The sequence below is a fragment of the Dipodomys merriami genome, unplaced genomic scaffold, assembly GCF_024711535.1.
Source record: "Dipodomys merriami isolate MVZ:Mamm:240054 unplaced genomic scaffold, mDipMer1.0.p SCAF_31, whole genome shotgun sequence".
Classification (NCBI taxonomy): domain Eukaryota; kingdom Metazoa; phylum Chordata; class Mammalia; order Rodentia; family Heteromyidae; genus Dipodomys; species Dipodomys merriami.
Genome location: NW_027204604.1, coordinates 14,307,411 through 14,320,416, shown reverse-complemented (window position 1 = coordinate 14,320,416; position 13,006 = coordinate 14,307,411). Strand labels below are relative to the sequence as shown.

Here is a 13,006-nt window from a genome sequence, read left to right as displayed (position 1 = left end):
AGGAGGCTGAGATCTGAGGATCACGGTTCAAAGCCAGCCCGGGCAGGAGAGACTGTGAGACTCCTATCTCCAATAAACCACCAGAAAACCGGAAGTGGCGCTGTAGCTCAAGTGGTAGAGCGCTCGCCTTGAGCTGAAGAGCTGAGGGACAGCGCCCAGGCCCAGAGGTCAAGCCCCACGACCGACCAAAAAAAAAAAAAAAAAAAAATTTTATAAATAATAAAAACAATTTTTATATAGTGTTTTTTTATTTATTGTTTTTTTTGTTGGTTGTGGGGCTTGAACTCTGGGCCTGGGTGCTGTCCCTAAGCTCTTCAGCTCAAGATAAGTTCTCTACCACTTGAGCCACAGCATCATTTCCAGTTTTCTTGTGGTTAATTGGAGATAAGAGTCTTGTGGACTTTCCTGCCTGGGCTGTCTTTGAACCACAACTCTCAGATCTCAGCCTCCTGAGTAGCTAAGATTAAAGGTGTGAGCCAATGGCATCTGGTTTATATTGCTATCTTTTTTTGGGGGGGGGGTACAGTTGTGGGGCTTGAACTCTGGGCCTGGGTGCTGTCCCTCAGCTCTTCAGCTCAAGGCTAGCACTCTACCACTTGAGCCACAGCGCCACTTCCGGCTTTTTTTTCTTTTTTTTTTGCTTATGTGGTGCTGAGGAATCGAACCCAGGGCCTCATGCATTGCAAGGCAAGCGCTCTACCACTGAGCCACCTTCCCATTCCGTATATTGCTATCTTTTTAAAAAAAATATCAAACATATAAAATAATTCCTATAATGCGAATAGCTTTTTTGGTATATACATTTTAAAATAACAAGCTCAAACCACGTATTAGTGTTACATACTGTAATCCTAGCACTCAAGGAGCTCAGTAATCCAGTTTGGATTACTATTGAAATTAGCATTGAAACTAACACATACGTTAGCTACAAGTTTTTGTTATTTTTTATTTGTTTTTGTCTGGACTTGGGACTTGAATTCAGGGCCAGGGCTCTCAAGTCTGGCACTCTACCATTTGAGGCACAGCTCCTCTTCTGATTTTTTGGTGGTTAATTGGAGATAAGAGTCTTTGTGGACCTTCCTGCCCGGGCTGGCTCTGAACTGCCATCCTTAGACCTCAGCCTCCTGAGTAGCTACAGGTATGAGCCACCAGAGTAGCTACAGGTATGAGCCACCAGTGCCTGGCTGGTACAGTATTTTTTTTTCTTTTTGCTTATGTGGTGTTGAGGAATCGAACCCAAGGCCTCATGCATGCAAGGCAAGCACTCTACCATTGAGTCACCTTCCCAGCCCCACTGCTCCCTTTTTGTACATGTGCTAGTCCTGAGACTTGAATTCAGGGCCTGAGCACTGTCTCCAAGTTGTTGTTGTTGTTGTTGCTGGTCGTGGGACCTGGACTGTGGGTCTGGGCGCTGTCCCTCAGCTCTTCAGCTCAAGGCCAGCGCCCTACCACTTGAGCCACAGCGCCACTTCCAGCTTTTTCTGCTTATGTGGTGCTAAGGAATCGAACCCAAGGCCTCATGATGCATGCAAGGCAAGCACTCTACCACTGAGTCACCTTCCCAGCCCCTGGTACAGTATTTTTAACCATATGAAAAACTTTACAGAAAAATCTTCAAGGATCAAAGTAGAGTTTAATTAGCTTTTAAATGATAGCTGCTCTTCAGAGTCTCAAATGATTGAATATTTTAAGTTATCTGTGTTTATTTTGAAAGAAAAGTGCCTTATATGTTATCTAAATTCTACAAGATAATAATATTCCTATGTGTTATCTAAATTCTACATGGTAGAAGCATTAATGCCTGCTAGAATGGACAAAAATTCTGGAACTACAACACAAATTAGCAAGGAAGTTTTGAATATTTATCATTTTTACACAGAAGAGCTAGTGTCTTTATTTACATGTAGTAGCTTTCAGTAAATATTCTGTAGTAATAAACGAGTGGGATTTAAGCCTCTATTTGAGTAGATAAAGCAGATTATAATTCTATTTGTCATGGATTTGTGTTGTTACAGTCTCTTACCATTCTTCTTACCATTTCTTGTACAGAGTAATTATGTGGTGTTTGTAGCAGAGCTCTTCTGGTGGTTTGAGGTGGTGAAGCCGCCCTTTGTGCAGCCTCGAGTTATTCGTCCACATGGAGGTAATCAGCCTTTTTCATTTTTCATGGAGGAAAATGGAAATTTTACATAGTCTCATCTGGTTATTCTTTTGAAGCCTGTTGCTGTTTTATATTTCAGCTTGATATTTAGCTTTGATCAATTGTAAGCATTTTAATACTTTCAATCCCTAAATCATAATTATGATGAAAGAAAAGAAAATTGAGAGAATGGCTCCAAATTTGAAGTCTTACAGTATAGAATTGTTAAGTGTGTAATATTTCTCTTTGCATCTTTTATTCCTATTTCTAGTGTTTGATTACTCCTGTCCCTAGTTCTTTGTTTCAGCATTATGTTATCCAGAATCTAGTTGCAGTATGACACCGCCTTAACCTACAATTTGAATTTGTCATTAAATCATAAGAGGGTTTGAACATATAATTAAACTGACACGGCTATTATTAATATAATATCATAATTTACTGTTTATCTTCAACAAGAACAAACTAATATGAAATAAGATTATTACTATAAAGATCCCTAGGAATAAAGAATAAGAATTCCTCAAGTTTCTATAAAGCAAATTTATCATTAGCAAAATAGATTTTCTGTTGGCTTCCGATATAAAAGGAGAGGTTTACTTCTAATGGGAAAAAAAGATTCTAAATGCTAAGTTCAGCCCCCTAATTGCATTTCCAGCAAAAACAATTATTGGACCAGTTCTTTCTGCTACCAGTGGCTACCCTTGCAAACACAAAACTTGATTATTATGCCTTCCAAATACTTAGCAGCCTTCCTTGGTTGGCTCCAAACCTTGCTTTCCTAATCTAGTTCTAGTTACCTCTGCCCACTCAAAAAATTAAAGAGAAAGAAATACGGAAGGAGGAAAAAATACCCAAGGGATATTTTTCAACTATTTCAGTCTAAATTCTGTGAAATATACCAGTGGATATTTGATTTGTCCTACTCTCTCAGCTATGTAAAGCAGATGTTGAATATTAAGCCAGTTAAATAACAAAGAAAACTTGAAGATGTTGAGGTCTTTCCCTAAGCCAGGTGCCTAGTGCCTTACATTTGTAATCCTGGCTACTCAGGAGTCTGAAATCTGAGAATGGAGGTTTGGAGCCAGCCCGGGTAGGAAAGTCTGTGAGACTCTCTATCTCCAATTAACCACCAGAAAACCAGAAGTAGAGCTGTGGCTTAAAGTGGTAGAGTGCTAGCCTTGAGCAGAAAAAGCTCAGGGATAGCACCCAGATCTTGAGTTCAAGTCCCATGGCCAACAACATCAAAAAGATCTTTCTCTAAGACTATTAAGATCTTAGTTACTTAATGGTAAGTCTTACTTAATAGTCATTTCAAAACAATATACAATTTACAGTAGTTAACATAAATTTTCTACTACATTGCTTTTTTGTGGTTTTATCTGTGAAGCCCAAAATTCCAACATCCGTTTTTAAATATCAGTCAAAAGTAAATTAGTTTCCCCAGAGTAAATTACAAAAATATAAACTATCCTAGTAGGTGAAATCCTGTCCACTTTAATTGATTGCCAAAATGCCAGCTTTCACAAAAAGCAAAGATAGTCATATATATATATATATATATATATATATATATATATATATATATATATATATATATATATATATAGGCTATGAAAGCATTCACAAAATTAAGCTTATAAATTTATCTTTAAGTATATATCTTATGGTAGCCCCCCTCCAAGTGAATATAAGTCAGAACACTTTAAGAAGGATTTAAAGCAAGTCTGGCCTTTCAAAATTATTTAAAAAGAAATTTGCTAGGTATGGTCATCGGTATCTTTGATCTCAGCACTGTAGAGGTAGAATCAGGAGAGTCGTGAATTCAGGGCCAGCCTGAGCTATGGAGTGAGACCCTGTCTCAAGGGAAAATACAAACCAAAACTAGGAGGAGGACGGAGCAGGAGCCTAATGCCAGAAGAAGAAGGAATTATTTAAGAGGGAAAGGCAGGGCTGGTCTGTACCATGTGTAAGGTCTTAGGTTCCATCCCAAATCACATATAAAGTGGGGGGAAGAAAGGAAAACAGAAGCTACCAATACTATGATTTCTCTGTAGCTAGTAAGGAAACCAGAGATTAAGTTTGAAACATTTATTTATGGCCTAGATTTCCTAAAATAAATGTTAGAAACAAGCTGAATGGGTAATTTTGAAGTTTTATCTTTCATTCTAGCTGAACCTGTGAAAGATAGGCCATCGATTCCTGTCTTAAATGCTGCCAAAAGAAACCTCGTGGATGGCTCATCCGGGTCCGACTTCACTTCAAGGTAGACTCCGCAGTGACTTCACTTTTTCCGTTTGTTTTCTGATGAGTTCCAATAGCATTTTATATTTAATAAAATTTTTAACAATTTAGTTGGATTTTAAACTAGGTTGTAATTAACCTACATTACATTTGTATTTTTAAATTTAAAGATTTTTCAAAGAAATATTTTAAGTAATTTTTCCCTTTTTTTCAATTTTCTATATTGAGAGGTAGCAATAAAGTTAAATATTAAATCTTAACCTAGTAAAGATTAGTGTGTCAGGAACTGAATTGACAAAAATGATGGTTTGTGGATTTTTAGAAACTGGAACAAATCTGTTAAAATTCATTTTAAAATTATGAGCAAAAAATTCATAGAGTCTTGGCTTTATGAAAAATAAACTGTTTCTGAAGCCTCCATCTGCTCTTCGTGTTAGAAGTTTCTTTCTAAAGTGTGGGCCACTTTTGAGTACAAAAGCTAAGGCTCAACTGAGCACTGTAGTGGATACTCTTACTTGCTTTGTAGGGCTTCCTACCTCTCTGAACTATAGTGCCTAGTGATTTACTACTATGAATTATCTTATTACTTATAGTTTTATGGTTTTTTGTTTTTGTTTGCTTGTTTGTTTTATGTGGGTCCTGGGGCTTGAGCTTTTGTGTTCAAGATTAGTGCTCTTCCACTTGAGCCACAGCTCTAATTCTGGCTTTCTGGCGGTTGGTTGATTGGTTGGAAATAAGAGTCTCACAGACTTTCGGTCCATGGTGGTTTCAAACCATGATCCTCAGATCTCAGCCTCCTGAGTAGTTAGGATTACTGCAAAAGGAGACAAAGGGACTAAGTTAAAATATTGCTGATCTAGGAGTTTCTGTGGGTTTTTTTTCCCATGGGAAACATCATCTAAATATTATTCTCTGGTTGGTTACATGGTAATACTTACTTCCTTGAAAATGTATAAAATGTTTGATATTCTTGGTCTTCTATTCTCTGAACTGTTAATTAAACCTTAATTTTCCACTTTATAAGTGGATAGTGAAACTTTAAGAGTAGATTAAATTTGAATAAACAATCTAACACACTTTTGACAGGTTTTTTTTTTTTTTTCTGCTTAGTTGTAGAGTTTGAACTCAAGGCCTGGGCATAGTCTCTGAGCTTATTCACTCAAAGTTAGTACTGTACTCAAAGTTAGTGCTGTACAACGTTGAGCCACAGCACCACTTCCGGTTTTCTGGTGGTTAATTGGAGATAAGTGTCTCATGGACTTTTCTTGCTTAGGCTGGTTTTGAACTGTGATCCTCAGATCTCAGCCTCCTGAGTAGCTAGGATTTCAAGTGTGAGCCATCAGCACCTGGCAGGAAAATGTTTTAATTTAGGTACATGGTAGACTCATTTTTCTTTCTTTTTCTTTTTATTTATTTTTTCTTTCTCATCTGCCTGAGTGGCTACTTTTTCATAGCTGAAACTTTTTTTCTAATAACACAGATCTCAAAATACTTTTCTTTGAAGGGTTATTCTGTGTTGTTCTAGGCTCCTTCTACTCTTCTTTCTTCTGTGAGGCTCCACAGGATCCCCTGTAGTTCTCCAACACTGTAAAAGTTTTGAAGAAGGCTTTTTATTCTCCAGAGCAATGTAGTTAGTCACATCTATATATGTCATTGTATCTAAAGAAAAATGACAAAGATTTTCACCGCCACTCACAGCTTTGCTACCAGTTTATTTGGGAGTTACACAAAATCAAAGTCCTCTAAATGTGAACATAAGACTCTCAGATATTTTAGCCATCTGGGAAAGAAAACAGTAAACACATTTTAATAAACCAATAGGTTGTATTTCAGCTAACATGGAGCTGAGGGAGAGAGAGGACACTGGAAGTGATTCCAGAGGAGGCATATGACAAACAAGAATGCCAGGGCACAGGGTGAGGTCTCGGGCAGCCCTCACCAGTGACCACAGATAAGACTGCCACCTGTGTGTGTGGCAGGGAGGGGACGTCCATGTGAGCAGGCATTTGATTTGGGTGAAAGGAAGCTCTTCAGGTATTGTGCTTTTGGGAAAAACTCATTAATTAAGCTTTCCTTAAATAATAAGACATTGATATCTCTAAATCCTTTGATTGATTTGTTCTGCTCCCAGTTTATATTAGCTGAAACACAGTTTGGGTGAGTTACAGAAATCACTCCATCCTGTTTCCCCCAGTCTTTGTTCAACTGAATGGGGGTGGGGATGCTTCCCTTCACTTGGTTGCAGGAGGTGAAATGGCATCTTGGAACTGAGATGATAGCTTGATCCAGTCAGAATCATTATAATCTGAGACAGAGATGAAGTCTCATCTCCTGCATGAAGTGGAATAGGATAGAATGTAAGGAAAGTAACAAGAGAGCTGCAAATCTTTCTAGGCCTGGAGTACTTCAGTGTGTGGCTGAGACCTAGAGGCCCAGCCCATGAACAGGGAAGCTGGCGGTCTTCAGTCTTCCAAGTGTTCTTTCTATAGCTTTTAGAAATGTACCTAGACCAGGGGCTGGGAAGGTGGCTCAGTGGTAGAGCGCTTGCCTTGCATGCTCAAGGCCCTGGGTTCGATTCCTCAGCACCACGTAAGCAAAAAGAAAAAGCCGGAAGTGGAGCTGTGGCTCAAGTGGTAGAGCGCTAGCCTTGAGCTGAAGAGCTCAGGGACAGCGCCCAGGCCCAGAGTTCAAGGCCCCATGACCGGACCCAAAAAAAAAAAAAAAAAAAAAAGAAATGTACCTAGACCAAACACTTCAAGTTGCTGAGCTTCATCAGCATCTTTTTTTGCTATTTTCTTTTCCCTTCTTCCTTCCTTCCTTCCTTCCTTCCTTCCTTCCTTCCTTCCTTCCTTTCCTTCCTTCCTTCCTTCTTTCTTTCTTTCTTTCTTTCTTTCTTTCTTTCTTTCTTTCTTTCTTTCTTTCTTTCTTTCTTTCTTTCTTTCTTTCTTTCTTTTTTGTGCCAATCCTGGGGCTCGAACTCAGGGCCTGGGCACTGTCTCTGAGCTTCTCTTTGCTCATAGCTGGATGTGGAGCCACAGTACCACATCTAGCTTTTTCTGTGTATGTGGTACTAGCGTTTCATGCATGCTAGGCAAGCACTTTACCACTAAGCTACCTTCCCATCACTATTTCTGTTTTTCTATTGGTAGAATGAAAATAATATGCTGTATCTTATCTCTTAAGATATATATATATATATACATATATATCATATATGTATGTATCTTTTAGCCAAATAATTTGAAGTGCCTTCATATGTAATTTAAACATTAGATTTTCAAAATTTAGACTCAGAAGTGAAGCAGCATTATTTCTCCAGCCATTCTGTGTAAGGTTTGTGAAAGCTCTAAAGCAGAGCCTTTCAGGCGTATCGTACCCGGCGGCGGGAGGAGCCCCTTTCACGGTCTTGTCATTTGTCTTCCAGATACTCACGGCCTCACGCCCCTTCTTCAGCCTCAGGTAATGTATTTGAGAAAGCTTATCCAAAATAATGCTGTTTTAGGTAGGTTACCTGGGAAGTGACTGAGAGTTGATAGACGTAAACACCCAATCTGAAATGTTGTGAATATTCAAAAGAAAAGTCTGATTCTGTGCTTGCTCTTCTTTCTTTTCTTTTTTTTTTAATGTGGTGCTGTGAACTAAACCCAGTGCTTTGTATATCACCTGCTTAGAAAGCCCCCTACTAACTGAGCTATGTCCCATTCCTACTGCTTTCTTTTCTTTTTAGGATTGGCTCTCAGCTTTCCTTCTTCAGCCTCCTAAGTAGGAGTTATACGTGTGTCCTATTCTACCTAGCCTTCATTTTTTTTTTCTTTTTTTCTTTTTGTACAATGGGGCTTGAACTGAGAATCTTGAGCTTTTACTTAGCTTTTTAGCTTAGGACTAACACTCTTCTGCATGAGCCACATACCCCCTTTTGGCTTTTTGCTGGTTAATTGAATATAAGAATCTCTCTCTCTCTTTTTTTTATTTTTATTTTTTTTTTTTTTGGGTCCGGTCGTGGGGCCTGAACTCTGGGCCTGGGCGCTGTCCCTCAGCTCTTCAGCTCAAGGCTAGCATGCTACCACTTGAGCCATAGCACCACTTCCGGCTTTTTTTTCTACTTATGTGGTGCTGAGGAATCGAACCCAGGGCGTCATGCATGCAAGGCAAGCGCTCTACCACTGAGCCACCTTCCCAGCCCCTCTCTCTTTTTTTTTTTTTTTTTAATTTTCCCAGGCCCGCTTTGAACCAGATATCAGTTTCCTGAGTAGGAAGTGTAACAGGCATGAATCACTGGCACAAAGCTTCAGCCTGGCTGAAATTTTCTGTTTTTGGAGGTGGGGTGTGGTAGGGATTGAATCCAGTACCTAAGCTTTGTGTTTGTGTGCCAGGGTACCTACTTACTTTTCAGTGTTATGGATACATCCTTAAATATATAAAATCTGTTGAATTTCTGTAAGTTCCCATTTTTTACATGATTTCAATGGCTGTTTTCCATTTGAAGGAGGAATTAGAAGGTCTTCATCCATGTCGTATGTTGATGGTTTCATAGGAACATGGCCCAAAGAAAAAAGGTAAGCAAAGGAAATTAGTATAGTCACCTTATGAAATTTAGAAATGTCCGTTGGATGGCTCTCTGTCTCGCTATTAGTCAGAATGCCAAATCTAGACTTTCACTTAGTGTGCAAATCTGAAAGGGGCAGCATAGGCAGATGGTAGAGAGGTCACGAGCTGAGTTTAATGGGAAGAGAAACAAGCACAAGCTTCCCTTGAGTATAACGAGGAGATCTCTCGAGACAGGCACAGCTTCCCTTGAGGTCAGCTGGATGGTAATAAGTGGAGAAAGAGAAGAAACGAATTTCCCAATAATTTCATTTAGTGAGATTTAAAAAGTCAGCTATTTTCTGGGATTACTTAAGCATTTTCTCTTTAAATTTTTTCTAGATCATCTGTGCATGGTGTTTCATTCGATATTTCTTTTGATAAAGAAGATAGTGTGCCAAAATCCACTCCAAACCGAGGAATCACTCGTTCTATTAGCAATGAAGGGCTTACTCTGAACAACAATCGTGTATCTAAACACATTCGGAAAAACTTGTCCTTCAAGCCAGTAAATGGAGAAGAAGAAGAAGAAAGCATTGAAGAAGAACTTAACGTAGACCCTCACACTGACCTCAAATCTTACATGCCTCTTAATACAAACGAACTAAATTCTAATGAGAATATTCCTTCCAAGCTTCCAAACGGAGCTTTACAAAACAGAGTACTCCTAGATGAGTTTGGTAATCAGATCGAGACACCAAGCATTGAAGAAGCATTACAGATAATTCACGATACCGAAAAATCTCCCCACACGCCCCGGCCAGACCAAATTGCTAATGGCTTCTTTCTTCATAGCCAGGAGATGAGTATCCTTAACTCCAATCTCAAGCTAAATCAGTCCAGTCCTGACAACATAAGTGACACGAAAGGTGCCTTGAGTCCTGTGACCGACACCACAGAAGTAGACACTGGAATTCACGTTCCCTCCGAAGACATTCCTGAAACCATGGACGAAGACTCTTCTTTGCGGGATTACACCGTCAGCTTGGACTCTGACATGGATGACGCATCTAAATTTCTCCAGGATTATGACATCAGAGCCAGCAACCCCAGGGAAGCTCTCAGTCCTTGTCCAAGTACTGTAAGTACCAAGTCTCAGCCAGGGAGCAGCGCTTCTTCTAGTTCTGGTGTGAAAATGACCAGCTTTGCTGAGCAGAAATTCAGGAAACTGAATCATACCGATGGGAAAAGTAGCGGAAGCAGCTCTCAGAAGACCACGCCAGAGGGCTCGGAGCTGAACATTCCTCACGTGGTTGCATGGGCACACATTCCCGAGGAGCCCAGCCTTCCGCCGGCTCGGGATACCACGCAGTTGCTGGCTTCGGAGATGGTGCATCTCAGGATGAAACTGGAGGAAAAGAGGCGGGCAATAGAAGCCCAGAAGAAGAAAATGGAAGCCGCGTTCACGAAGCAGAGGCAGAAGATGGGAAGGACAGCCTTCCTCACTGTAGTGAAGAAGAAGGGGGATGGCATCTCCCCGCTCCGCGAGGAGGCGGCGGGCGCGGAGGACGAGAAGGTTTACACGGACAGAGTGAAGGAGAAGGAGGCGCACAAACCGGACGGACAGAGGAGCAAGTCACTGGCCGACATAAAAGAAAGCATGGAGAATCCCTCGGCCAAGTGGCTGAAGTCCCCAACCACCCCGGTGGACCCCGAGAAGCAGTGGAACCTGGCAAGCCCTTCAGAAGAGACGTTGAATGAAGGGGAGATACTGGAATACACGAGGTCCATCGAGAAGCTCAATTCCTCCCTGCATTTTCTGCAGCAGGAGATGCAGCGCCTGTCCCTTCAGCAGGAGATGCTAATGCAGATGAGGGAGCAGCAGTCGTGGGTGATTTCGCCCCCACAGCCCTCGCCGCAGAAACATGCGCGCGATTTCAAGCCTTCCAGACAGGCCAGCCTGTCGTCCACCACGGCGCCGTTCTCGTCGGACTCCCCCCGTCCTGCTCACCCGTCTCCACAGGCCTCCAACAGGAAGAGCGCGTCCTTTTCCGCGAAAAATCAAAGGACTCCCAGGCCCAATGATTTAAAAATAACACCTTTGAATCGAACCCTGACACCCCCTCGGTCTGTGGATAGTCTTCCTCGACTAAGGAGGTTTTCACCAAGTCAGGTTCCCATTCAGACTCGGTCTTTTGTGTGCTTTGGAGATGACGGGGAACCTCAGTTAAAGGAACTCAAAGCCAAGGAGGACGTTAAAAAGGAGGACTCTGAATGCAAAGGGGCGCCAGGACCACATGGATATAACCCCGAAGTAAAGGAGCTCAAACCTCTTGAGTCAACGGTTTCTGAAGTCCTGTCTCAGCCTGTCACAGAGACTGTGTGTCTGACACCAAACGAGGACCAATTGAACCAGCCCACAGATCCCCCACCCAAACCCATCCTCCCACCCGCGGCCCCCAAAAACATTAACCTGATTGAAGTTTCCCTGTCAGACTTGAAACCCCCTGAAAAGACTGATGTGTCTGTTGAAAAAGATGATGGAGAAAGTGATAAAGAACAATTTGCTGATGATGAGCAGAAAGTATGCTGTGGCTTCTTTTTTAAGGTAATGCCACCCTGCATAGTTTCAGGCATTGTCATTAGTGAGGTGGGGGCGGGGGTAGTTTTTTCTAAGTTGATAGTAGCAGTGCCTTTTGATAGCTCCTGCCTTGGTAGACTTAGTAATACTGAAGTTCATGATTACTAAAGTAGTATACTAGTGTGGATTCACAGTCATGAATAGGCTTACATAGGTGACTTGTTTGCTCCTTTACCTCTCTTCCTCATTTTCAGTAAAGCCTTTTAAAAACTAAGCTGTTCAAACCAGGCACAGTGGCATCACAAGGCTGAGGCAAGCAGATTTTGCATTAAGTTATTTAAACCTCTAATATAGAGTGATTGGGTATTATTGTATGTAAGTATGTGTTTAAGGTATTTTTACCTTGTGCACATCTTTCCTTATATGCTTTCTTAAAAAACAAAAAACCTTTAACTCCAGGCACAGTAGCTCATGCCTGTAATCCCAGCCATTTGGAAAGATCACTGTTCAAGGGTGGCCTAGGCAAAAAGTTAATGAGATTCCTCTTCTCAACAAATAAGCTGAGTATAGTAGTTTACACTGTAACCCCAGCTTCACTGGAGTCTGAGAAAGGAGAATCACGAAAAACACAAACACTGTCTGAAAATAGTTTAAAGCACACAAGAGCTGGAGGGAAAAGGGGGAATGTTGCTGAAGTGATAGAGCAGTTACCAGCAAGCACAAGTCCCTCTTCCGATTTTAATTTTTTAATTAATTTTGATCAATTTAACAGGATGAGGTGAGGAGAAAATGAGAGGAGGGAATAGCCTGTTCCCCAGGAAATGGGACTAAAGGACTCACAATGGTGGCCTTTAGGCTTTCTGAGCTGGGAGAATGCGCCGAACCCTTAGACAGTGGTTCTGGCTGGATAAGGGGGTTCTGCTTGCTGTTATAAAATACGGAGAAGTGAAACACTGTGGTTCAAGCTGTAGAGTGGTTGCCTGGAGTGAAAAGGCTAAGGGACAGCACTTAGGCCCAGGCCCTGAACTGGCCCTAAGCTGGACTTCAGAGGCTCATGCCTAGAATCCTAACTACTCTAGAGGCTGAGATCTGAAGATCCCAGTTCAAAGCCATGTAGCAAAGTCTGTGAGATTATCACTAATTATCCAGCAAAAGGCCACTGGAACCTTCTACTCCATCATTCCATAGCTGCTGCTGCTTTTTTTGGGGGGGGGCAGTTATGGGGCTCAAATTCAGGGCCTGGACACTGTCTCTGAGATCTTAGTCTCCTGAATGGCTAAGATTACAGGCGTGAGCCACCAGTGCCTGGCTCCAGAGCTTCTCATATGTCACCTTTCCTCTAAGCACACCTTTCTGTTCTTCATATTGCTAATTGTTCCAAAAAAACAGGCCCAGTTGAAAAAAAGTCTGAAGAATTGCCTGTGGGATGTTCGTACCTTTGGCAAGCTGTGCAGGGCTTCCACAGACTGACCTAAACTCATTTGCCTGCCTCATCCCGGTAGCTTCCATTTGGGACT

The 13,006-nt window shown here is 41.4% G+C and overlaps 1 protein-coding gene across 2 annotated transcripts in view; it reads left to right on the top strand.

The window, feature by feature from the left end:
* The window catches only part of Camsap2 (calmodulin regulated spectrin associated protein family member 2), a 76,952-nt gene that overhangs the window by 52,783 nt on the left and 11,163 nt on the right, over positions 1-13,006 (top strand). For both annotated transcript variants that reach the window (XM_070041865.1, XM_070041864.1), the window contains 5 exons: positions 2,050-2,143; positions 4,313-4,406; positions 7,809-7,843; positions 8,871-8,940; positions 9,311-11,516. In XM_070041865.1, the coding sequence (XP_069897966.1) occupies positions 2,050-2,143; positions 4,313-4,406; positions 7,809-7,843; positions 8,871-8,940; positions 9,311-11,516 (2,499 nt within the window). The remainder of the gene's footprint in view (positions 1-2,049; positions 2,144-4,312; positions 4,407-7,808; positions 7,844-8,870; positions 8,941-9,310; positions 11,517-13,006) is intronic.